Genomic DNA, 22,621 nt, shown 5'->3' on the forward strand with positions numbered 1-22,621 from the left:
AGGTGCAGGTCAGATGTATGATAATTCTTTGACTTCCTCTTAGACTATACTGGGGATGGTGGTAGGTGCTCAGTCATGGTCTTAGATGTCTGCTCTTCTCTCCCACATATAGCTAGAGCAACTGACTGACCCACACAGGCCTGTGCTGCACCATCACTACCTTTAGAAAATGTAAGGTCTTTTGGTAACTGAAGAGACCTAGAGTACTAAGGTTAACATCCCCGATTAAACAGAGCACTAGCCAAATGCTGCTGCAAACACCAGCCACATCTTTCAACCCACAGTTCTCCAAATCAGACACACTCTTCACTGAATGCTCCGAGTAAAATGTTTGTCGAACACCTTAGCTTTTGAGCATGTTTTGATCTGCAGATGGGGCACTTGTCCAGAATGTGTCCTTCTCTAAGGCAAAAAAAGCATTTAGAATGCCCATTATTTCAGGGCATTGCTGCTTTACATGAAGGGCAGGACTTAAACCCTGGACACCGTCTCACATGTGAGGCTAATGCCTCAGTAGTAATGCTATCTTTAAACAAAAACAAAACACCCTCCCCGGCCGCCCCTCCCCAAAGTCAAAACACCATGTAACGGTCCTCACTCGGGGGTTGGTTGGGAAGCGTGGCCTAGTGGTCAGGGCTGTGACCCATGACTGGCAGGGGTTTGGTAGGGGAGCCCGGGCCCTCCCACTCCACCAGGCTCTGACCCAGGGTCCTTTGGGGCTACCAGCAGTCTGGCTACTGAGGCGGCTTAAGGCTGCCATCCCTGGGCCACTTCCTATCTCTGCCCCTACCCCAACCTGGGGGCCAGCTCAGTCCAAGGCTTTCCCCTCCTGAGATAGTCCAAATCAAGAAAGATAAAAAGGGATTACCAATGTCCAAGGTTCATCTGTGGGGGATAGGGGAATTCTTCCCTCTGTGTTTCTGGAGTTGGTCCTCCCTTCCCTCAGAAGGGCCCTTTGGGGCAGTTAGATTAGAGATATTGGCCTTCCCTCTGTTCTCCACTGCAGAAGCCATGGGTTGCAGGTCTGCTCTCTTCCAGGTCTGCCCCCAAATTAGCTGTTTCTGTCTTTTAATTCCTCTACCAAATAGAACATCTGCTGCAGATGTGGTTGGGTGTGGCTGGCTGGGCCCAAAGTAATTCCTGAACAGCTAGTTGCATAGTCTGGGGTTTGTACACCCATTCACACACCACCACCACAAAACCTTTTGTGCCAACAGGCTAGGAAAAAGGAGTGACAAGAAATAACTCACTCTAAACTAGTTCTGTGTTAATCTAACACTAATCCTACACTGACAGTTGAGAACTATGGGGCAGTAGGCAGACCCCACTGCTAAATTCTGTCTCACTGCCACAGGTAGTAAGAAGAAACTGAGAGGTGGTTGGGTCCCTTCTGTCCTTTATGCACTTTGGGGAAGGGGGGAAATGCGTGTGTGTGTGGGCGGGTGCAAGACTGTATGAATGCCATGCCACAATGGACACTGCTTGCCAACACATTGTGTGTGTATGGGGCTCATGTGCAGCTAGAGTGGGATCCATGTGGACAAATACTCAAGAAGCAGTCTTTTCCCTATCTCTTAGATCCACTTCCACTTGCTAATACCCACTGTTAAGATCCAATGTGGAAAACCAGATTAAACCTGCTACAGCATCCAGGGTATCATTTTTTGTGGTGACAGATAACAATCCTTTAGAGTAACTTCATTTAGTTTCCTACAGTCCCATACAATTTTGTTCCGCCATCTTTTTTCTTAATCAAAAATATGGGTAAGGACTGTTTGAAAGTTCATTTATTCCTTCCTAAAACATTTCCACAATGCCCTAAAGAACCTCTTCTCTCTTCACAACTGGTACATGGTATGGGGTCTGTTTAATGGGTTGATTTCCCCCGGTGTCAATCTTGTGCTGAACCAGTGTAGTATAACCTATATCTTTGACAGCATGAGAACAACCCTTGATTCCTAACCTCCGCCCCCAAATTAGACTTTTCTGCTGCTCTTTATTTAAATGTATATTGCTGCACTGGAACAACTCCAACAGAAACTCTGGGAGCTCGCTTTCACCTCTTTCTCCCTTAAAGTTTTCCTCTGTACCAGCTTTTACTAGTTCACATTTAGCAACTGTGATTTTCTCTTTTTCGGTTTTAGTCAGAAACATTCAGTAAATGAACAGGAATCCATTCCTGCTTCAGATTCACAAAAAGTTGGGCAGCTAAAATTCCCACAAAACCCTGGGTCTCAACACAAGTCTCAACCATTCCTTATCTTTCTCTTGCTGGAAAAATACTACAGCACACAGCTGATATTATGGTTTTAGCCCAGGAGTTAAGACAACTTGCTGACTAACATTCCCTAGCATTTTCAAAATGCCTGGTCTCATATCTTATATTTGAGCCCATACTCATAATTCTTCTGCTCCTATTACATATTCAGTAGCCAAATTCCCATTATTGTTTAAATGCTCAGACCTGAAGAAAAAAAAAGTGGGGCTACATCTTACACCTTCTGAATTTTCCCCTTCGTCTTGGTGTCTCCCAATTTACTGAATGGTGTTAGGGACTTTTGCTATATTTTGTGACTCTCCGTTCTGGCTGCCCCTCACTGTTATGTAAGGGGAGGCTGCGCAGGAAGCAGCAAATAAGGAAAAGGCTTGTAGGGCCAGCCAATTAGGGGAAGGTTTATTGGATGAGCCAATCAGGGCCAGGCTGGCCCATATAAGAAGGGGCTGCTGAGCAAAGCGGAGGCGGATAAGATAAGTTGCATATCTGTGTGTGTGTGTGTATATATCTATCTATATCTATCTTACTATATGTTCCATTCTATGCATCCGATGAAGTGGGCTGTAGCCCACGAAAGCTTATGCTGAAATAAATTTGTTAGTCTCTAAGGTGCCACAAGTACTCCTGTTGTTTTTGCGGATACAGACTAACACGGCTGCTACTCTGAAACAGGCTATAAAAAAGTGTTATTTACAACACCCTGGATGATGTCTTTGGCTCAGATCCAGGTGAACCAGTGCAGTCTATAATTATTTACTCTACTCTGCATTGGAAGCTGCAAACCTTGCAATTGCACTAGTTCAGCCAGCTGGCTTAACTCATCCCACAATACAATGCCCGAGGTTTGGAAAATTACCACACATGGGTGAATAATATCTGGCTAACTCATCTGTGCTGCTTTGAACATTTTAAATCAGTTTTCTGTGGTTACTTATCTAAATTGCCCGAGAAACAGTTTGGTGCATTGGCACAGCAATACTGTAGAAACATTTTAAATATTTCCTTGAAGAATTACAAACATAGCTCAGACATCAGGCTGACTTTGGCATGTCAGTGGTTTTACCTAAGGACGTTTAAAAAGCAAAGAGCACTTGGTTAATAAAGTGAGTTCTGGAGAGGAAAGAGCTGCAGCTTTGTGAAAGTGAACATACATTAAAATTAGTCATCACAATCTTGTGTAACAGATAAAGGAATATGAAGGAGGAGGAACAGGTCCCAAATATTTACCTCATGCAGAGTTGATGACACTGTTTTCTGAAGAATAGGCACAAATTCTTCCACAGATGAAAAAGCGTTAGGAGCCAAAACTTGATAAAGGCTTAATTTCTTGGCTATAACAAACAAGGAAAATGCTAAATGAAATATACACTTATTTTGTAATCCATGCTTCATACCACATTAAGCTCTTTTATATGCAATACCTTTCAATCCATTTGTCTTTAACCAGCCTGCTGAGGTTTTGGCCAGGAAGCTTGGCATTTGTATAACAAGAGGTCCTTCATGCTTCGGAGGCTTGGGTAGGAAACTAGCAGGTGTCAACTTGGTAAATTCTGTGGAAATCTAGACAGATTTTAAAATGCTTTATGTAAATATCAATAATTGTTTTCTCAATTTTAAAACATAGAAGCATACAAATGTAGGGGTGAAAGGGACCTTGTGAGGTCATCTTGTCCAGTCCCCTGCACTGAGGCAGGACCAAGTATACTTAAACCGTCCCTGACAGATGTTTGTCCAACCTTTTCTTAAAAACCTCCAGTGATGGAGATTCTATAACCTCTGTTGGTAACCAGTTCCAGTACTTAATTATGCTTATAATAAGCAATTTTTTCCTAATATCTAACCTAAATCTCCCTTGCTGCAGTTTAAACTAACTACTTCTTGTCCTGTTTCCAGTGGACATGAAGAACAATTGATCACTGTCCTCTTTAAGACTTCTCAGGTCTTTTTAGTCTTCTTTCCTCGAGACTTAACATATGCCCAGTTTTTTAAACCTTTCCTCATAGGTAAGGTTTTCTAATCCTTTTATTAATTTTGTTGCCCTTCTTTGGACTCTCTTCAATTTGTCCACATCCTTCTTAAAGTGTGGTGCCCAAAACTGGACACAATACTCCAGCTAAGGCCTCACCAGTGCGGAGTACAAGTGGTGTATTTACCTCTTGTGTCTTACATACAATGCTCCTGTTAATAGACTCCAAAATTATAATAGCCTTTTTCACAACTGTATCACATTGATGGCTCATGTTCAATTTGTGATCCATTATAACCCCCAGATCCTTTTCAGCAATACTACTGCCAAGCCAGTTTTTCCCCAGTTTGTAGTTGTGTATCAACTTTTCCTTCCTAAATGTAGCACTTGTCTTTATTGAATTTAATCTTGTTGATCTGAGACCAATTCTCCAATGTATCAAGATTATTTTCCCACAGCATTTTTACATATGCTAAAATGTGAGGTACCAGTTAGTAGCACAGCCAAAAACTGGCAGAATGCTGTAAAAATATTTTGAACATAGATAACATTTCCAATGATCCCTTTTAAAATAGCTTTTGGAGTAGAGCATTCCACTGCATACATTGTGTCAGGCACACTGCAAACCTGTGGATTTCAATGGGATTGCATATTATTACTGCAGCACTAGGGCTCAAAAACTGTTATATATGTTCTTAGCAACTCCATAACTGTCAAGGGGTGCACAGAATATATAAAAGGAGCAGAAGTGGTGCCTCTCACTGTGCAGTAGTGTAGAAAGTCATGCTTCTTCAAAATAGTCCAGATGTCAGTCCAAAGACCAGTGTGCCTGCTGGCCAATTCTACAACAATAGGGAGCCATTTGGATTTGTTCTCCATGGGGCAGAGTTTTGCCCCAGTATGCTTATTAAAATCTTACTGTTCTATAAAAATTGAAACAAAATTACAGCTAAATTTCTCAACATTATCTTCTCCTCTGGCTGCTGAACAGGGGTTTCCTCTCAACTACGTTGAGATGCGTTTCCACTACTGCTACATCTGACACTCTTTGGTCAAACAGAAATGGTTATGGTTTAAAAACACACCCAGCTAATACTTTCTTGCAAACAAAGTACCTCATTTCACTTAAACAGTCTCCATGCATTTATTTACACTACAGAAAAGAAGTAGGCTTAGGTTTAATTTAGGTTAAGTTTATTCCCTTTGCATCAGAAATATGTATTTACTCTCATCAGTCTCCCTTGACCCCACTTGCTGCTCCAACTAGCCCTCCTTCTCTTTTCCATCTCTAAGCTCACTGAATGCATTGTCTACAACTTCTTTCTAGAGTTCCTCTCCTCTAACTCCATCCTGGACCCTCTCTAGTCTGGCTGCTGCCCCTTGCACTCCTCTGATCAGTCTCTCAACAAGTCTCTAGTGACCTCTTCTGGGCCAAAGCTCAGGACCAATACTTCATACTCATCCTCCTCAACCTGTCAGCTGCCTTCAACCCATGCTTTTTTCTCTTGAAGTTTTATCCTCCTTCAGCTTTATTAACTCCATCCTCTCCTGGTTCTCCTCCTACCTCTCTAATTGCTTTTTCAGTGTCTTATCTGGAGAATCCTCCTCATCCTTCCCCTCCAACTTTCTGTGGGGTCCTAAAGGGCTCCGCCCTTGGTCCCCTCTCTCATCTCCCTCTCCAATTTATCTCTGGGTAATCACATTAATAAAACACCTCTGCAACTATCATCTCAATGCTGACCACACACAGATCTACCTTTCTACTGTCTCCTTTTATCCAAATTAAAATCTCAGCCTGTCTTTCTAACATCTCCTTGTGGATATTTAGCTGTCAGTTTAAGCTCAACAGCTTCAATGGGGCCCTGATCCAGGACAGGGGCTCCTAGGTGTTATATTTGCAAAACAGATAGAGATAGCTAGATGTAAAGTAGGGTCTGAATGAATGCTTCCCTGACAGCTAGCTGGGAGGGGGAGAGACTTTGTGTGTATTTATGTAAATACAGTTTGCTCCTGCTCTGCTGAGATATCCAGCAAATAGAGTGGTGTTTTGCTCAAAGGAATCAACTTTGGCTGGTGTGGGTTACAAATCACTTTAGGACTGAATGAAGGGGTAATGAAGTGCTGTTACCAATGATGTAATTATTGTAGGAATACAGGGAAGCAGGACTGTGCTTAACCAGTCGCAAATGAGGGGGGGTCACCCTCAGCTGAAAGGACCACATTAAGCCAGGGGCTCGAATGCCAGAGCCCTGTGAAAGTAAGAGGGGTGGGGACAGGGGTCCCAGCCAGCTGGTGTGTAGACTCTCCCTAGGAGTCCCCAGAATGTTTTGACTTGTTCCTCCCCACAGTTCAAAGAAAGAGCTAAATAGGCTTCATTAGGAGCCTCTTTTGTTATTTTAAATGCTCAATCAGAGCTGAAATCAGTTGTGGTGTGACTGTGTTTCTATCCAGGCTGCTAAGAGCTGAAAATCACTAAGAAACTGATTTGCAGAGGTCACAGCAGAGAGGCAGGTGATAGCAGGTGGTGACTGACAGTCAGCTGGCGAACAAGTGGTTGGTGAGGTGGTGAGCAGAGCAAGTGGCCAGCAGGGTGGCTGGCGGAGGGGAAAGCGGGTGAGTGGTGAGTGGCTCCCAATGAAGCCTAAGGTGCCTCCTTACCTTTACCCGGGGTGGGAAGTGAACTGTGCAGATGCACCTCTGAACTCTGGGTCTGCACTTACCAAGCACAGCAACTGTGAGAGGGGTGCAGAGAAGGGACAGGCACATTAAAGGGACTTTTGCACATGTTTATGAACCCTGTTTGCAGTGTTTTCCCAAATTAACGCCAAGTTACTTCCCTCCTTTTATTAAAAGTTTCTTTTCTACACTCAGACTCTGTGCTTGCAAGTGGGGAAGTATTGCCTCTCAGAGGCGCCCAGGGGTGGTGTGTAATTTTCCCAGGTTACTGGGTGGGGGCTCGAGCTGGTTCTGTGTTGTATTGATGGAAAGAAACCCCTAGATATTGAACCTGCCCCGGTTGCTGATGGCTTCGCCTGGCAGAAGGGTTACATATAAATAAATTTTCAAAAAGGGATATATCCTAATTTTACAGAGCACACTAGAGCTTATGGAGAACACATCATGCAGATGGTTCACTGTTGCAGCTTGTGTGGCAAACAAGTTTCTGGACTGACACTGGAACTAGTTTGGAGAAGCATGGCCTTCAAAGACACTATAGTGTGGGTTTGATTCCATCTGGTAATTACAGAGCTGGCAGAAATACATACTGGAGTTGCTCTGCCCTAGCGCTGTCATAGCATTTATTATGTCTATAAACTGCTCAAGAGTTATCTCCTTAAAAAGAATGGAGTTAAATTTAGTCAAAAATCCTATTCTGGGAGATGTGAAACATATCCAGAGAAAGAAACACAAGCAGAAGCTCCTATCAGCTGGTGTTTTCCCTTGTCTTAGAGACAGGCATTTCTAGAGTCCATGAGAAAGTCCTAGTGACACCTGATGGAAGTCCTCTTTAACTGCCTCCAAATCCCCCGGAGGAGAGGGCCCATTCACCTGCACAGCATTGCCCCTTTTATCTACGAGACAGAAAAGCTTACTTTGTTTTTAAAAAAAATCTTATATGCATCTAAATTTTAAAAAATAGAGCTGTTAAGCTCACTTACATTAAGGGTGGTAAGTACAGATGATTTATTAAGCTGTTTCTAGGTTGTCAGGCCCCCAGCAAGTACATGATGGCTCGTGTATGTGGCAAAGAAAAAGATGTGGCATACAAGACAACATAGCTCCTTCTACGCAAGTCAAAGCCAACAGAAAGATGTGATCAAGAAGCATTTCCATCTCAATAAATCCGTGCAGCAAATTCTTCAGGTGCTTTACAGAAGGAGAGACAGGCACAGGAAAATATCCTTTTTCTTTTTCCCAACCTCACCAAGGGCATAGGGAGGTTGGAAATGGAAATAAATGTTAATGAATGAGGCTAGCTTTTAGGTAGGCCAGCATTTGTTTTGGTGTCCATTATGGCCACATCCTACGTTTTAAAAATATTTTCCCTGCTGCTCTCTTTTTTGGTAAGTATTTCAGTTTACCAAAATAATTGTACCCAGAATGACTCCATTCAGGATCCATTCAAAGCTTTCCCTTACCATTTGTTAGTATTTATATGATCTTACAAAGTACAGCCAGTAAATAGCATTTAAATTTATCATTGTGATCTGTTAGTATAGTATGTTTTCCCTATTCTGATCATTAATACAGAGATCTGCATGTCTGTGCTATACACAGATTATCTGAAAACAAAACAAATACTGTACTTACATCTTGTACTCTACCAATAACTGAATCACCAATCCTTCCCTGGAAAGTTTCTTTGATGCTGCTGAGAATGTTCTTAGCTTTTTGGGATTCACAAAGCAGTAGATAAACATCGCTACTATCGTAATTCTGTTATGCAACAAGAAGAGGAAAAAAGGTTGAAAGGATTATACAATTCCTATGTTGTATTCAGTGTAGTTGTAGCTGTGTTGGTCCCAGGTTTTTAGAGACAATATAGGTGAGGTAATATCTTTTATTGGACCAACTTTTGTTGGTGAGAGAGACAAGCTTTGGAGATGCACAGAGCTTTTCTTCAGCTCTGTGTGGCTTGAAAGCTTGTCTCTCTCACCAACAGAAATTAGTCCAATAAAAGATATTATCTCATCCACCTTGTCTCTCTATGCTTCATAGTAAAACATCAAGCAAAATGCCAGCTCATCTGACACTGACACCAGTTATTTTATGGGCACTACCAATGATGCTGCCTCGCAGAACAGAGTAAATGTAGTTGTAGGCATTAAGATTGTGTACAGAAGTGTCTCCCATTATTTAGTGAACATGAAATATTTGAATTAGTCTTCAATGATAAAGCCCATAGCTTTCATGCTACTTAGAAATTAGACCAGTGGTCCCCAATCAGTGGAGTGTGCCCTCCTAGGGTAGCATAGAAGAATGTTCATGGGGCATATCAGGGCCAGAACAGTCCCCATGGGGCAGGGAGGGAGTGCCCCAGCCCCACTCTGCCCCTAGCTCTGCTCTGCCCTGTCCCCAGCCTCAGACCCCGCTGCCAGCCCCCATTGCGGTCCGGCCGGGACCCACTCCCAGCTCCGGCCCCAGACCCGGCCCCAGCTGCAGGCCCAGCCTTGGCCCCCTTACCCCGTCTGTGTTGTCCCCCCCACAGCTAGGGCCCTGTTCCTGGTCCCACTATATCTGCAGAATATCTGAAGAAGTCTCCTGCACCCTTAGGAGAGCATTCCTGATTCTTGAAAACATTTAAGCATATATTTAATTTTAAACAAGCTCTTAAGTGCTTTTTTGAACAAAGACTTTACTTACCAATTCTTTTTACTATAAATTGCTACAAAGACGAGAACCTATTTCACCAAGAGTGACAGCATGAAAATAAACAAACAAACGAAAAAGTTGTTCTGTGTACTTCTAGCCTAAACATACCTCACTCTTTGAAGAATAGCAGTGATAACGGCCTCCAACAACTTCTGCAAGGTTCTTTAGAACAGCCTACATATATGAAGAGAAGAAAAGTTACTTAAGATTTGGGCATCCCAATTTATAGGATTTCTTGTTGCTAATCGGCTCTCTAAAACAAACAGAGTAGCACCCTTAGCTGTGTGTAGCAAGGGCTGCAAACAAATTTAAGATGCTGTAATCTTTTCTATGCTGTTATACTTAGGAATAGGAAAACAACTAAGATAGCCTGAAGAGACTGATAACAGGTGACAAGATTGGTCACAGATAAGCTTCACCTCTGGATTAAAATGCCATAGTTAAACCTCTTCCTTCTAAAGGGGAAATATTTCACAGCACTCACTACTTGAGATTGAGATCCCACAATAAATATTTGAAAACATAATTTAACACTTCTGTAAATCTATGAATGTACAAAATATCTTAACTACAGCTCAAAAGGAAACAAATGACAGGTCGTTTTTAAGACAGATACAAAGAATGATTACTTACAGGAGGAACTTGATTGCTACATTCATACGTAATGGTGTGTATCAGCAGCTTTCTCCCCAAGGTACATTGCTGAATATAGTCAGACAATATTTCCGAAGACTGATCGGGGCTGATGAAAAATGACATCCACAATTCCATCAACCAAAGAGTAGAAAAGGTCATGCTGGTCAAACTGACGTGCTTGTGGCAGGGGTGGAGAAGAAATATCAAATCACAGGAACATAATTTAAGCATTAAGCAAAAAGGGGTACCAGCCATTTTGTAACTTTTTATACATTTGTGTATCTGCTCCCTTTTCAACAGTTCCTCCCTCTACTCTGAAAAGCAAGTTCTAAAATAATTTCATAGGATTCCATATTTGTCTGTAATGACTTCTGGATCAAATTTGCTTGGTTTACAAGTTCCTGTGTGATGCTAGGCAAGCCACATACAACAAACTTTCCATGGGTATTCACTTCTGCATGTAATTAAAGGCTGTATCATAATGCATATATACAAAGGGGCCAAATTGGGTCTGCATGGGCAACATTCACTCTGGCATTTCCTAATTTGAGAGTGCTTGATTTTGAAAACTTTTAATCTTCTTAAACCTTAATTTTGTATTTCCTAATTTTTTGTAGTTTAGTTTATTTATTAGAGCAACTTCAAATGATTTTTTTTGTCTTTGAATTTCCTTAATTCTTTAATAGAAATAAAATCTTTTATACCTGTGCTATTTAATTAATAAAGCGCTTACACATAGGTTGCCTTCAGTGAATTTACCTCAGACTACCATTTTTATGGCCATTTCACCACTCAATACCATGTTGACATTGAAAGTAGTTTAATTAAACTGTATTCAAAGATAACTTTTTAAAATGCAACTTCAATTTTACTAAAACTTCTAAATTGTACCAGAAAACTGATTAGGAACTCTCAGCTACAATTTCTCACTTTTTTTAAAGGTAAACATTCAGAAAGCCATACCCCCCAATTTATAAGAAGCAGATAAACAATCTACATGAAAAGGAGCTGGAATTTTGCATCTTATTTTCATATAACCCTTTCTGAGGAAAGGAACAAGCAATAAGAGAAGAAACAGTGCAACTTTCCTCCGTACGCACCCAAAGGGGAAACACGAGAAACTTATCCAAACTCAGTCTGCTTTCCTTACAACTCCTCCTGGGACTCTTCTTTGTAAGAATATTATGGGAGTGTGAGGTAAACCAGCTAGCCAAGGCATCCATTGTCATGACAACTCAAATAAACTGGAGTGAGAGTGACATATGGCTGATGTCATAATGTTCCTGCTCAAGCACCAGCAGGGAGAAACTTAGGTGTACTCTGTGTGTGTTGGGGCGGGGGGAAGGAATCAGGCTTCTCTTTCCTCAAATTTCCTAAAAATCATCATCATTCCACACACATATGAATTAGTGGCTGAATGTTGGTTCAAATTCTTCATGGCATGTTTAGAAAAAAAGAGTTTAAAAAATGGTGAGACACTGAGATGCACACCCTGTAAAACAGAAAATTAGGGTGCAACCATAACTCTAGTTTTGTGTACTGGTGTGGTTGGGGAAGCACCCAACAGTGCTAATCCTTGCTGGAACTTCCAGGCACCCCACTCAGGCAGGCTTTGACCCATTGGCTAATTGTGCCTTCAGTTCTATCCCCTTCTGGGGGGGTTGGAGAGGTTTAGCTCCAAAATGTTCTTAAACAAAAAGCAAATCCAACTCAACATTGGGCCATCCACCATTCTTCCCATGGGGTGTCCAGGCCCTTTCCTTTGGGATTGGTTGCCCAACAGTCTCTTACTGTGTGTGGTTTGCTCCCTAGAGTCTAACTTCTCCCTCCCAGCTGCTGCTCCGACTAGTAGGCTCCACTCTATGCAACTGTGCAGGCAAAGCTCCCTTCAGGCAAAGAGCTCCATCTTCCTTCCTGGCCAAGCAGGCCTGAAGTGAGCCAGGCTCCCTCCTTTTAACTCCCCTCCAGGTTTGGCACTGACCGCAGGCATAGCAGGGTGGGGCTAACTGGGCCCACAAGTTCTCCTTAACCCCTTCACTGCTGTTTTGAGACTACTGTAAAACTGTAATAAATCAGACCTGAGCCAAATCTGCAAACCTTTCTTTGAATCTCCTGTGTTGGTGATTCAGTTAAAATGGAATTTGGATCCAGACTACCCCAAAATATCACTTTAGCAAAGCCAACAGTCTCCTCAATGCACCTTTAAAATAAATTTAATAAGTAAATATAATGGAATTAGTCCATATTGGTTACCTGTGCACTCACCAGAGTCCTTTATATATTATTCTTTTCTTGCACTCGTTCATTTCAATTATGCAAACTCTAAAATGGACACCACAGACTGCAGAATTTAAGTCCAAGATCTGTGTCAGATCAACACTGGCTGCTGGCCAAAGCATTGTGGATTCTATTTTGCGCCAATGCTTATGATCAGACAGCAGATTAGTATGAACACACAATGCTACTTTACAGAAGTAATTCCAGAGCCATTCACATTCCCTCTGAAATCCTCAGTGATGCTGATGAATTTTTATTGACACAATACTAGTGTTAGACATTCTATTTATCAACAAGTATTTATGAACAAGAGGACAAATTTGGAAGGGAAAACTATTTTCATATTGTTACAGAGAGGATTAGCAAGTAATAAGGGTTAAAATAGAAAAAGTAGCACACATGTAAATGAGGAAAGAACTGAAGCATGAATCTTGAAGAAAGGGGGATGTCAATAATGTCTCTTTAAAAGATAAAAATCTAGCCTAATTTACAACTAGGCGGAAAGTATAAGTCTGAAGCATTTAATTCTTTATGCAAGTTAACATTTATTGCCAGTTTAGATAGTGGACCTACCAGCTTCCTACAATAAGAACCAATGAATTCAGTTCCCTCATTGTAAGGACCTTCTTTAAAGCTTTCAGCAAATTACAGCCTCCACTGGGTTGTAGCTCCTGCACCCACTGTCTTGCTTCATCTAGGCTAGGAAGACAGAAAATTAAAAACTTATTGTACACTTAACTAGTATATGGCCTTTTTTATTCAGCATTAAGATCACATACCCCCTGGTTGATGGCTAAGATCTCCTGTGTGATTTACCTGTATGAATGAGCAGACTCATTTGCAATGCATTCACAATTCATTTCTGTATTTTTTCTGGCAAATCACTGAAGGCACAAAACTACAGTTACAATTCACTATGAGCACAAAACTGCTCCTAATTAAAAGGCGGCCCTGTTTGAAAACCCACTGTTATAAGCTAGGAAACATACTTACACGCGCACATTGACGTTTGTTGGATTCTCCCATAGAGATGAAATTTCAGTACCAAAGGAGAGGAAATATAACTGTTTCTTATAACACAGCTGTTCATCTATTAGACACTTAATAAAAAATGTTAGTGAGTTAATATCCCTCCTATTACTGGAGTTATGTACAAGAAAAAAAATTGTGATTTGCTAAAGTCAGTTCAGACTGTAGTATTCTGAACTACTATATAGGAGAACTTGGCTCAGAACTGAAGTGACACAGATTTAGTTTTAGTTTGGCACACTGAGAGACAGCAACTTAACCTAGTCCTTGTGCACCATGCTGACATAGTATTCCTATTCAGTTGGTTAAATGGGGAAACACATACTGTGTCAATTTCATCAGCACCCTTTAATAAACAAGCAAATGAGAGAGAAATGATATTGATTCAGAAAGCACATGTTCACCTATTGAGCTGTGATCATAGGAGCAACTGAAAAAGAATGAAGCAGCTATGATAGGATGTCAGATAAAAGTAGCTTTCACTTCTAGGGCTATACCTTAGGTAGGTTATTCTAGGCCCTTGTCAACCAGAGAGTAACAATTTTCTTGAAGTATCTTTACTTATGCTGCACAAATTATCAAAGAAGTAGGTGCAGTCAATTTTAAGTAACCTTCACTGGTATATGAAGAAAGATTGTACAGAGAAAGCTTCAAAACCAGAAAATATAATTGTTATTGTGACATTATAGTGTCTACCTTTAATAATCCTCATTAGAAACACTTTGTAAAAATAAACACAGTTTTGTTTCTTTTGGAAGTTGGGGAAGAGACTGTAAGACAGCAAGGTCCTGACCCAACAAAAAGCACACTTTGCTGCATCCAAGTGCATAAGCACAACTGCATCCTATTCTTTATAGGCATAGTACTGTATGTACAACTTGGCTCTCAGGTACTATGAACTATTTATTTCTATTATGTACATTACTCTAGCACAGGGGTTCTCAATCTTTTTCTTTTGGAGGCCTCCCCCCAACATGTACAAAAACTCCACAGCCCACTGTGTCACAACAACTGTTTTTCTGCATATAAAAGCCAGGGCCAGCATTAGGAGATAACAAGCAGGGCAGTTGCCCAGGGCCCCATGCCACAGGGGTCCCTACAAAAGCTAAGTTGCTCAGGCTTCGGCTTCAGCTCCAGATGGCAGGGCTGGGAGCCCTGGGCTGCAGCCCCACACTGCGAGGCTTCAGCTTTCTGACCTTGGCCCCAGCAAATCTAACACTGGCCCTGCTTGGCGGCCCCCTAGGCGCCCCCAGACCCCTGGTTAAAAACTGCTGCTCTAGCAGATGCTTTTGAGGCACATCTGTCTGGGGTTGGTTAATATTTGAAGTTAGATCTTCAATTTTTGTTATTGTGGCAGATGCTTAAAATGTTTGAATCTTGATATTAAACAAATAATTTCTACTTTAAAAGTGATTAAGGTAAATCTATACATCTCCAACAAATTAACTGTTGATACTTAGAGTAATATGTAAATAAGTGATTATTACACTTACTTTCTTCCCTGCACTCAGAGAATCTTATTTAACTTACTTTAAGAGTCAGAGTCTCTTTCAGAATTATTTACCAAAAGGTCTTTCTGGAACTCAAATAGTCGAGGTTCACAACTTATATCAGATACATCAACCAGGAGTCCAACTTTGTTCCCTTTTATAAGGCCGAACACCTAAACATATAAAATGTTCATTTAAATATTTTGTGCTGATCTAACATTAAATTTCAGTATGTACCTCTTTATGCTGTCATTTTCATTTAAAATATTTATTGTCACTGTTACTTTTTAAGCATTAAAAAAAATGAGACAATGGCAGAGCAAAGAGAAAGAGATATGAGTTTTGAATTCTACCTTCTGTTCTGAGTGGGCAATACTCCCTCTACCCCTAGATGACATGTTTGTTACTTGAGAAAATGAAGGATTACTCAGTTCTATAGTATCCCCATCATGCCAGTCAAGGGTGCTAGCTTTCTGGATGCTGCCGATACGCAATCCCTGCTTATAAAATAGCCGTCTGAATAAAGGCTCAAAACATATCTCAAATGAAACATCTATCAACTGAGAAGACAAAACATAGCTCCATTGTGCTCTAGTTACTCACAATATGGGAAAAATACAAAAAAGCTTTCTGGGTGGGATTCTAGACAACTATTAAACAGTTAATATATCCTTTAACACCATATGCAGGTTCCCCTTTTAAAAGCATATTAAAAAGTTAACATTACCTTTCTGCTGTCCTCCAACAGCCACTGAATTCGCTGGTGATAAAGTTCAATTGCTCTGACAAAATACAGTGCACACATTTAAATAATGCATTCTCTTAAACGGTATGTCAATTTAAGTTCAGATCTGTTTTTATCATCGGCCAAGTTTTCCATCAGGTGCACAACCGTCGTCTATAAATATTCTATTTACAGCATTCTCAACTGTGATACAGCACTAGTGGCTGCAGTGTTAATTATTTAAATACTTCTTTCTCTAAACTTGTTTATTGTTTAAATATCTAATTGCCTTGAAAAAAATGAGATCAACAGAATGCTCTTTAATTAGTTGTGTTTGGATAAAGTGTGTGATGTGTGTGTGTATGGATGAAGGAAAGTTCAGCCAAAAGTCAAGTCAATTCATCCTATCTATTTAGCTTATTGGCTGGAGATTTATTTAATTCAAATCATACAAACTGATTTTTTTTTAAATGGTAAAGTCTCTTGATTGTGGGACAAAAGGAGCAAATTTATCAGTACTGAAAAATGTTTTGGTGATTTGATTACAAAACCTCTTTTTCAATTATTTAACCAATTTTAAAGGATTTATAATTGGGGTGAAACTTAGCATTTGCTGTCCCAGCCCTAGAACAAACTGTTTAAGAATTATTTTTAAATAACTTGCTTTTTAACACCATGCTCATGGTTTTAGAACTGAGAAAAAGTTAAAAGAAAGGATTTTTATGAAAAAGCTCTTTACTTCCCTGGAATGCAAGCCTATTTTTAATTATTTTGACCAAAATTTTGCAAGCAGCTCATTCACAATGCACAAATAGCAAGTCCTGAAAAGGAGCATCCTGAGGAATCTGGGTCTCTGTACCTGATATATGGCAGTAGACCTAGGAACTATCAGACATATGTATTTATGGAAGATTGAAAGGATTACTATATTATTATTTTGCAGTATACTGAGCATATTTATCAGATCTGTTCTTTAAATGTAAATGTCCTTGATTTTTGGGGTTTGTCTCACAATTTTAGTGACTTTATTGCTGTTGTGGTTGATTATAAACTGTAAATGAGCAGAAGTTTATGTAGAAAGAGCTCATCCTTCAAACCTCAAAGAAAAGAGTTTCTTCCTCCCTCCCCAAAACACACACACTTTTTTAGCACACTAGGCCATGTGGCTCAGATCTCATAACAGGCTATATAGCCTTTCACTGTTAGGTCATCAATTTGAAACAAACCCAGGTCAATAGCAAACAAAAGTCATTACCCATCTGATGGATGTTCAGAGGCCTATCTGAGGTGAGTTGATTGTTAAGATCCCACTTGACAGGTATCATCACAAAAACCACCATGGGTTCTAATGGACACCGAGCGAACCCATATTCCCCAGCGATTGCCTTTCAACACTGAGGTACACTAGAGGGGCAGCATGGGGGAAGCTTTCAAAGCGGCTGTTTATGTTTCATTTGTTGCATCTCCAGGGTTGATCCAGCCCAACATCAGACATGAAAAAAACCTCATTTTACAACTATCTAAGTTTGGAGGAAGGAAATCACTCTTATACTTTGAAACTGTAGCACATATTATATACTTACTCAGACAGCTTGGCTTCAAAATTAATAACTGTCTTGGCAGCAAACTCTATCTGTTCTGTGGCATTTCTTGAATTCCTAGAATGAAGTATATATTTAACATGAATAATATAAGCAAACTGAAAAGGAGTACTTGTTGCACCTTAGAGACTAACCAATTTCTTTGAGCATAAGCTTTCGTGAGCTACAGCTCACTTCATCGGATGCACCCGATGAAGTGAGCTGTAGCTCACGAAAGCTTATGCTCAAAGAAATTGGTTAGTCTCTAAGGTGCCACAAGTACTCCTTTTCTTTTGCGAATACAGACTAACACGGCTGTTACTCTGAAACCTGTCATAAGCAAACTAATAGATTAAGAAGGGATGGCACTGTACTCACAAGACAATATTGCTTTTCTTTAGGAGATCTTCTAACGTTAATTGCATGGATTCTAAACTGTGGTTTCTTAGCCATTCTTCTGTGGTTTGCACCTCATTGGATTGCATTTTCCTCTTTTGCACTCTCTGTAGATCAGAAGGAGGAGAAAAGTTAAAGGTAGGGATTAGAAACAGCAAGTGTTGTTCAAATGTTGCCAGTTCTGAGGGATGGCAGGAAAGAGGTATTATTTAGTAATTAAATCATTGATACAAATCCACTTGCAGCAAGCAGGAGGCCTTGGGATCTAGAACAGAAGGAATGCTGCCTATGGCAGACACCAAAGAAGGTGTCTGCTACATAGTTTCAACAGGCATTATAGTCTCTTATTTCCTCTTGGAACATAATAAATTAGATGCTTATTAGTAGCAACATACTAGTGCCCTTTTGCTCCTACGTGACTATTGCTGTTATGGGGAGTGTCAACAATTCACAGTATGGAAAGTGTTCTCAGGGGAAATGTTGCTCATAAGCAGTGGTTGCACTTACAAGGTGTTGCTGCAAACAAGCATCTACTGTGCATGTAATTCAACATGAAGTATTCAAACAAATAAATCACTGTGATGCCACTAGAGGTCACTGTCCCCCTTCATTTTCCTGTTTCATAATAGCTTAATTATTCATAGAATCAAAAAGAACTATAAGCTATTCCTCTCTCTTTCTTTTCTTTATTATTTTTTAAGAAATAACCAACAAAAAGGTAGGAAGATACAAGAGTTCTGTTGTTACATGGAGAAGAGAATAACCATTAATGACACTGGAGATGATTTTATTGTGTATAATATATACATTTGCTGATGTAAAGCACTGATATTCATGGAAGTTGATACCTAAAGTACAGAAAATTAGATACTCAATAGTATTTGCTCTCATTTCCTTCTCAATATAAACCCCACAATATGTGAAAAAGCAAACCATAGAGCAGAAGGCAGGTGAAAACTGCAGTCAGAAAAATCTTATTTTGTGAATTTAAGACAACACAGGAATAGCTGATAAACACAGCAACATGTAAATTAAAAGAATTATTATAATGGTTGACCTAGCTAGTCCAGAGACTGCCATTAACCTGAGAGTCTCTGGATTAAGTTTAGAAGTGTGAGCAACAAGGGTGATGTCGTGGTGGGAGTCTGCTATAGATAACCAGACCAGGTGGATGAGGTGGACAAGGATTTCTTCTAGCAACTAAGAGAAGTTACTAGATCACAGGCCATGGTTCTCATGGGAGACTTCAATCACCTTGATATCTGCTGGGTGAGCAATACAGCAGTGCACAGACAGTCCAAGAAGTTTTTGGACGGTGTAGGGGACAAGAAGTGAAGGATATCCGTGATAGTGATATTTGCTTACCAGAAGGTCTTGTGTCTGGTTGATGTGAGTAACCAGTAATCCATTATCGGGCTCCAAATCTGTTATTGTAATATCATGCCAGGATGGTCGGCCTCTCACTGGAACTGTGCCAGATCCCACGCTTACCCTACAAAATAAGTTTCAGAGTGGTAGCTGTGTTAGTCTGTATCAGCGGCAGTTGTATGCATCACTGAGAGTGCTGTCGCACTGTCAAATAGTCCATTTATAAAATAGTTCATCATTACCCATAAGAATTAAACATTCTGGTTTCTGTTGAACAACTAAGAACTCTTATGCTCCATTTTAAGCATCCCAATATACATATGCATGAAAAAATGTAGTTTGCATCACCAGAAATGTATATTTCATTTCCATTTAAGCATTTCCCTTAAGGATTTTGCAAGAACATCCTTACCCTACTTTTTCCAAAAACTGATCATTGTCCAGTAACTGAGCCATTTTTCTTGTTTGTGCATCCATTGTATTTATGACCAAAGATTTAACCTTCTTTAAAAAAAAAAAAAGACATAGCATTAAAGAGTGGAAGTTTAGAATATCAAGAATAAAAGCTATGTATCAAGCATTTATATAAGATATCACTTTCCTAAGACTATAGTCCCACAGATACAAATCAACAGAAACCACGTACTTAATTATATTGCATGCAGTGCCTGTGACCAAGAAAATTAAAAAAGAAGTGGAAGTTATTTGATTATTAATTATTATTATTATTATTATATAATATACTTGGAAACCATTTTGTAAGAAGTCATTCACCAAGGGTTCTATCCAGTAAAATATGTCTTCAAAATTGTGGAAAATTTTGTATGTTGGTCATGCAACTCTTTAAGGGGAATGGTAAATCCACCAAAAATAAGAGCTCTGCAACTGAGAATTAGACATACGAAGGAGTTAGAGAGCTTATAAAAACACAACTCACTGAATCCATCTGACTTCTCATCACTAGAAGCAACCAAGAGAATTACTATAGCCTTAGGAAAATGAACGAGGAGTACTTGTGGCACCTTAGAGACTAACAAATTTATTTGAACATAAGCTTTCGTGGGCTAAAACCCACTTCATCGGATGCATGCAGTGGAAAATACAGTAGTAGGAAGATTATACACACAGAACATGAAAAAATGGGTGTTGCCATACACACTATAACAAGAGCGATCAATTAAGGTGAGCTATTATCAGCAGGAGAAAAAAACTGTTTGTAGCGATAATCAGGATGGCCCATTTCCAACAGTTGACAAGAAGGTGTGAGTAACAGTCGGGGCAGGGGTGGGGGGGAGAATAGTTTTACTTTGTGTAATGACCCATCCACTCCCAGTCTTTATTCAAGCCTAATTTAATGGTGTCCTGGAATTAAATTATTTTCCCATACTTATTCCCCCCCTCCCACGGTACTGTTACTCACACCTTCTTGTCAACTGTTGGAAATGGGCCATCCTGATTATCACTACAAAAGATTTTTTTTCTCCTGCTGATAACAGCTCACCTTAATTGATCACTCTCCTTATAGTGTATATGGCAACACCCATTTTTTCATGTTCTCTGTGTGTGCATATCTTCCTATGTATTTTCCACTGTATGCAGCCGATGAAGTGGGTTTTAGCCCACGAAAGCTTATGCTCAAATAAATGTTAGTCTCTAAGATGCCACAAGTACTCCTCGTTCTTTTTGCTCGTACTGACTAACACGGCTACCACTCTGAAACCTATAGCCTTAGGGTTAGTTATGTGCCAGTTGCATCACCAACAGGGGCGTACCTGTTGCTACTGTCACAGAGGCAATCTGCTACTCTGGTTTTATGTTTCTTAATGCAGATAAAGGTATTTATTTTTTAAATTAATATTTTTGCCAGGATATTTAAGAGAAAACCAACCATTTAAATGTATTCTGCTTTGGCATAGCAAGATGACACAAAAAAGTTTAGGTCTATATGTCTAACTTGCTTGTTTAGTCTGTTTCTGTTATACACTGAATACTGTACAGACAAACAGTTCTTTCAGTGGTTTACAATTTTCAGGTCACTCCTGATTTGGAACCAAAAATTCTCCTTTCCCCTTTTCAATCTAGTTTTATCATTTACAGAGCATAAATAATTTAAAACTAACATTTCAATGTTCTTACAGGCTCTTTATTCAAACTCAGTTTACACATCTTCAAGTCTCTTTTCTGTTATATAATGATGGTCCCCTGCCGACCCCATATAGATCAGACTCAGGCTAAAAAAATAAGACTGAGGGTATGCTGCCAGTATGAAGCACAAAAGCAATTTCTTAAGGATCTTAGATGTCATCAGACACCCAGGCCAGCACACTAGCCCTGGGTACTTTGGGTTTATCTTTTGGTTGGACTGTCCCGTGTAAGTCAATAACAATGGCAGTTTAACTATTTGAGAGACAAGTTGGGTGAGGTAATATATTTTATTTAACCAACTTCTGTTGGTGAGAGAGACAAGCTTTCGAGCTACACAGAGCTCTTCTTCAGGTCTGAGAAACTTACTCGGAATGGCATCGCTTCATCCAAGATGGAACAGATTGATAAGCGTAAGTAGCTACTGGATTTGTAGCTTATGATAACAATCTATAACCTACTAATAAGCCCCCACCAGCTAATTCCCCCCTTCCTTTCCTCCCTATGACTGGGGAGAGGTGTTATCAGGCCACTTCACCTTGATTGGCCCCTTGAAACATGTTAATGACTTATGCTAAACTCTCTGTTCCACCTTGTATTTAGCTGTGAGTAAATTTCCCAGACCCGAAGAGGAGCTGGAAAGCCTGTCTCTCTCACCAGCAGATGCTAGTCCAATACCAGATATTCCCTTACTCACCTTCTCTCTCTCCTCTCCTGGCACCCACACAGCTACAACCACCCTGCATACAATGTAACCTCAGTTAGCGTACAGCCATCCACACCACTGACTATCTGCATTAGATCTCATCTGACATTTCCTCCCGCTGAGCAAAGACCCGACCCCCAGGGGCCGGACACCCCCAGCGCCGTCAGCGGGAGCGGCGGGCGCTCAGAGCGGCGCCGGCGCCGGAGCCGGGCCGGGGAAGCCCAGGCGCCTCTGAGGGGACTCGCGAGCTGCGCAGCCAGAGGGGGCTGAAGCATTTGAACCTGGGCGGGCAGGCGCGAGCCCGTTCGAGTTCAGCTCGCCCCGGCTTCTGCAAGAACCCCCCGCCGCTGGCAGCTTTTCGGCCTCACCCGCTGCTCTCCTTCCGCGGCCGGGGCGGGCCGGCCGGCAGCCCCGCCGGACAGGGGAGAACAGGGCAGCCGCCGCTCGCCAGGGAGCAGCCGCAGCCGCCTGCGGCCCAGCTGTGTGTTACCGCGTTGCTAAGAGAAACGGGAGAAACTATTCCCCGCCCGGCAGGGGCCGGGTCCCCCCATGCCAGGTAGTGGTACGGCCCCCTGGGCAGGGCTGCGGCGCTGCAAGCCGGCCAGGGTGGGCGTGGAGGAGCCTCGCCGGGGGGCTGGGGGCGGCTCTCCAGGGCCGCC

The 22,621-nt window shown here is 41.0% G+C and overlaps 1 protein-coding gene across 1 annotated transcript in view; it reads right to left on the reverse strand.

The window, feature by feature from the left end:
• The window catches only part of VWA3A (von Willebrand factor A domain containing 3A), a 60,363-nt gene extending 40,772 nt beyond the window's left edge, over positions 1-19,591 (reverse strand). Inside the window, exons 1-13 of the mRNA XM_077828461.1 lie at positions 19,527-19,591; positions 19,112-19,238; positions 17,729-17,853; positions 17,354-17,428; positions 15,774-15,828; positions 15,121-15,219; positions 13,521-13,627; positions 13,101-13,226; positions 10,248-10,356; positions 9,723-9,788; positions 8,553-8,678; positions 3,697-3,835; positions 3,503-3,606 (exon numbers count right to left, since the gene is read on the reverse strand). Of these exons, the coding sequence (XP_077684587.1) occupies positions 3,503-3,606; positions 3,697-3,835; positions 8,553-8,678; positions 9,723-9,788; positions 10,248-10,356; positions 13,101-13,226; positions 13,521-13,627; positions 15,121-15,219; positions 15,774-15,828; positions 17,354-17,428; positions 17,729-17,853; positions 19,112-19,238; positions 19,527-19,591 (1,323 nt within the window). The remainder of the gene's footprint in view (positions 1-3,502; positions 3,607-3,696; positions 3,836-8,552; positions 8,679-9,722; positions 9,789-10,247; positions 10,357-13,100; positions 13,227-13,520; positions 13,628-15,120; positions 15,220-15,773; positions 15,829-17,353; positions 17,429-17,728; positions 17,854-19,111; positions 19,239-19,526) is intronic.
• Positions 19,592-22,621: the final 3,030 nt, after the last annotated feature.

The sequence above is a fragment of the Eretmochelys imbricata genome, chromosome 10 (genome assembly GCF_965152235.1).
Source record: "Eretmochelys imbricata isolate rEreImb1 chromosome 10, rEreImb1.hap1, whole genome shotgun sequence".
Lineage (NCBI taxonomy): Eukaryota > Metazoa > Chordata > Testudines > Cheloniidae > Eretmochelys > Eretmochelys imbricata.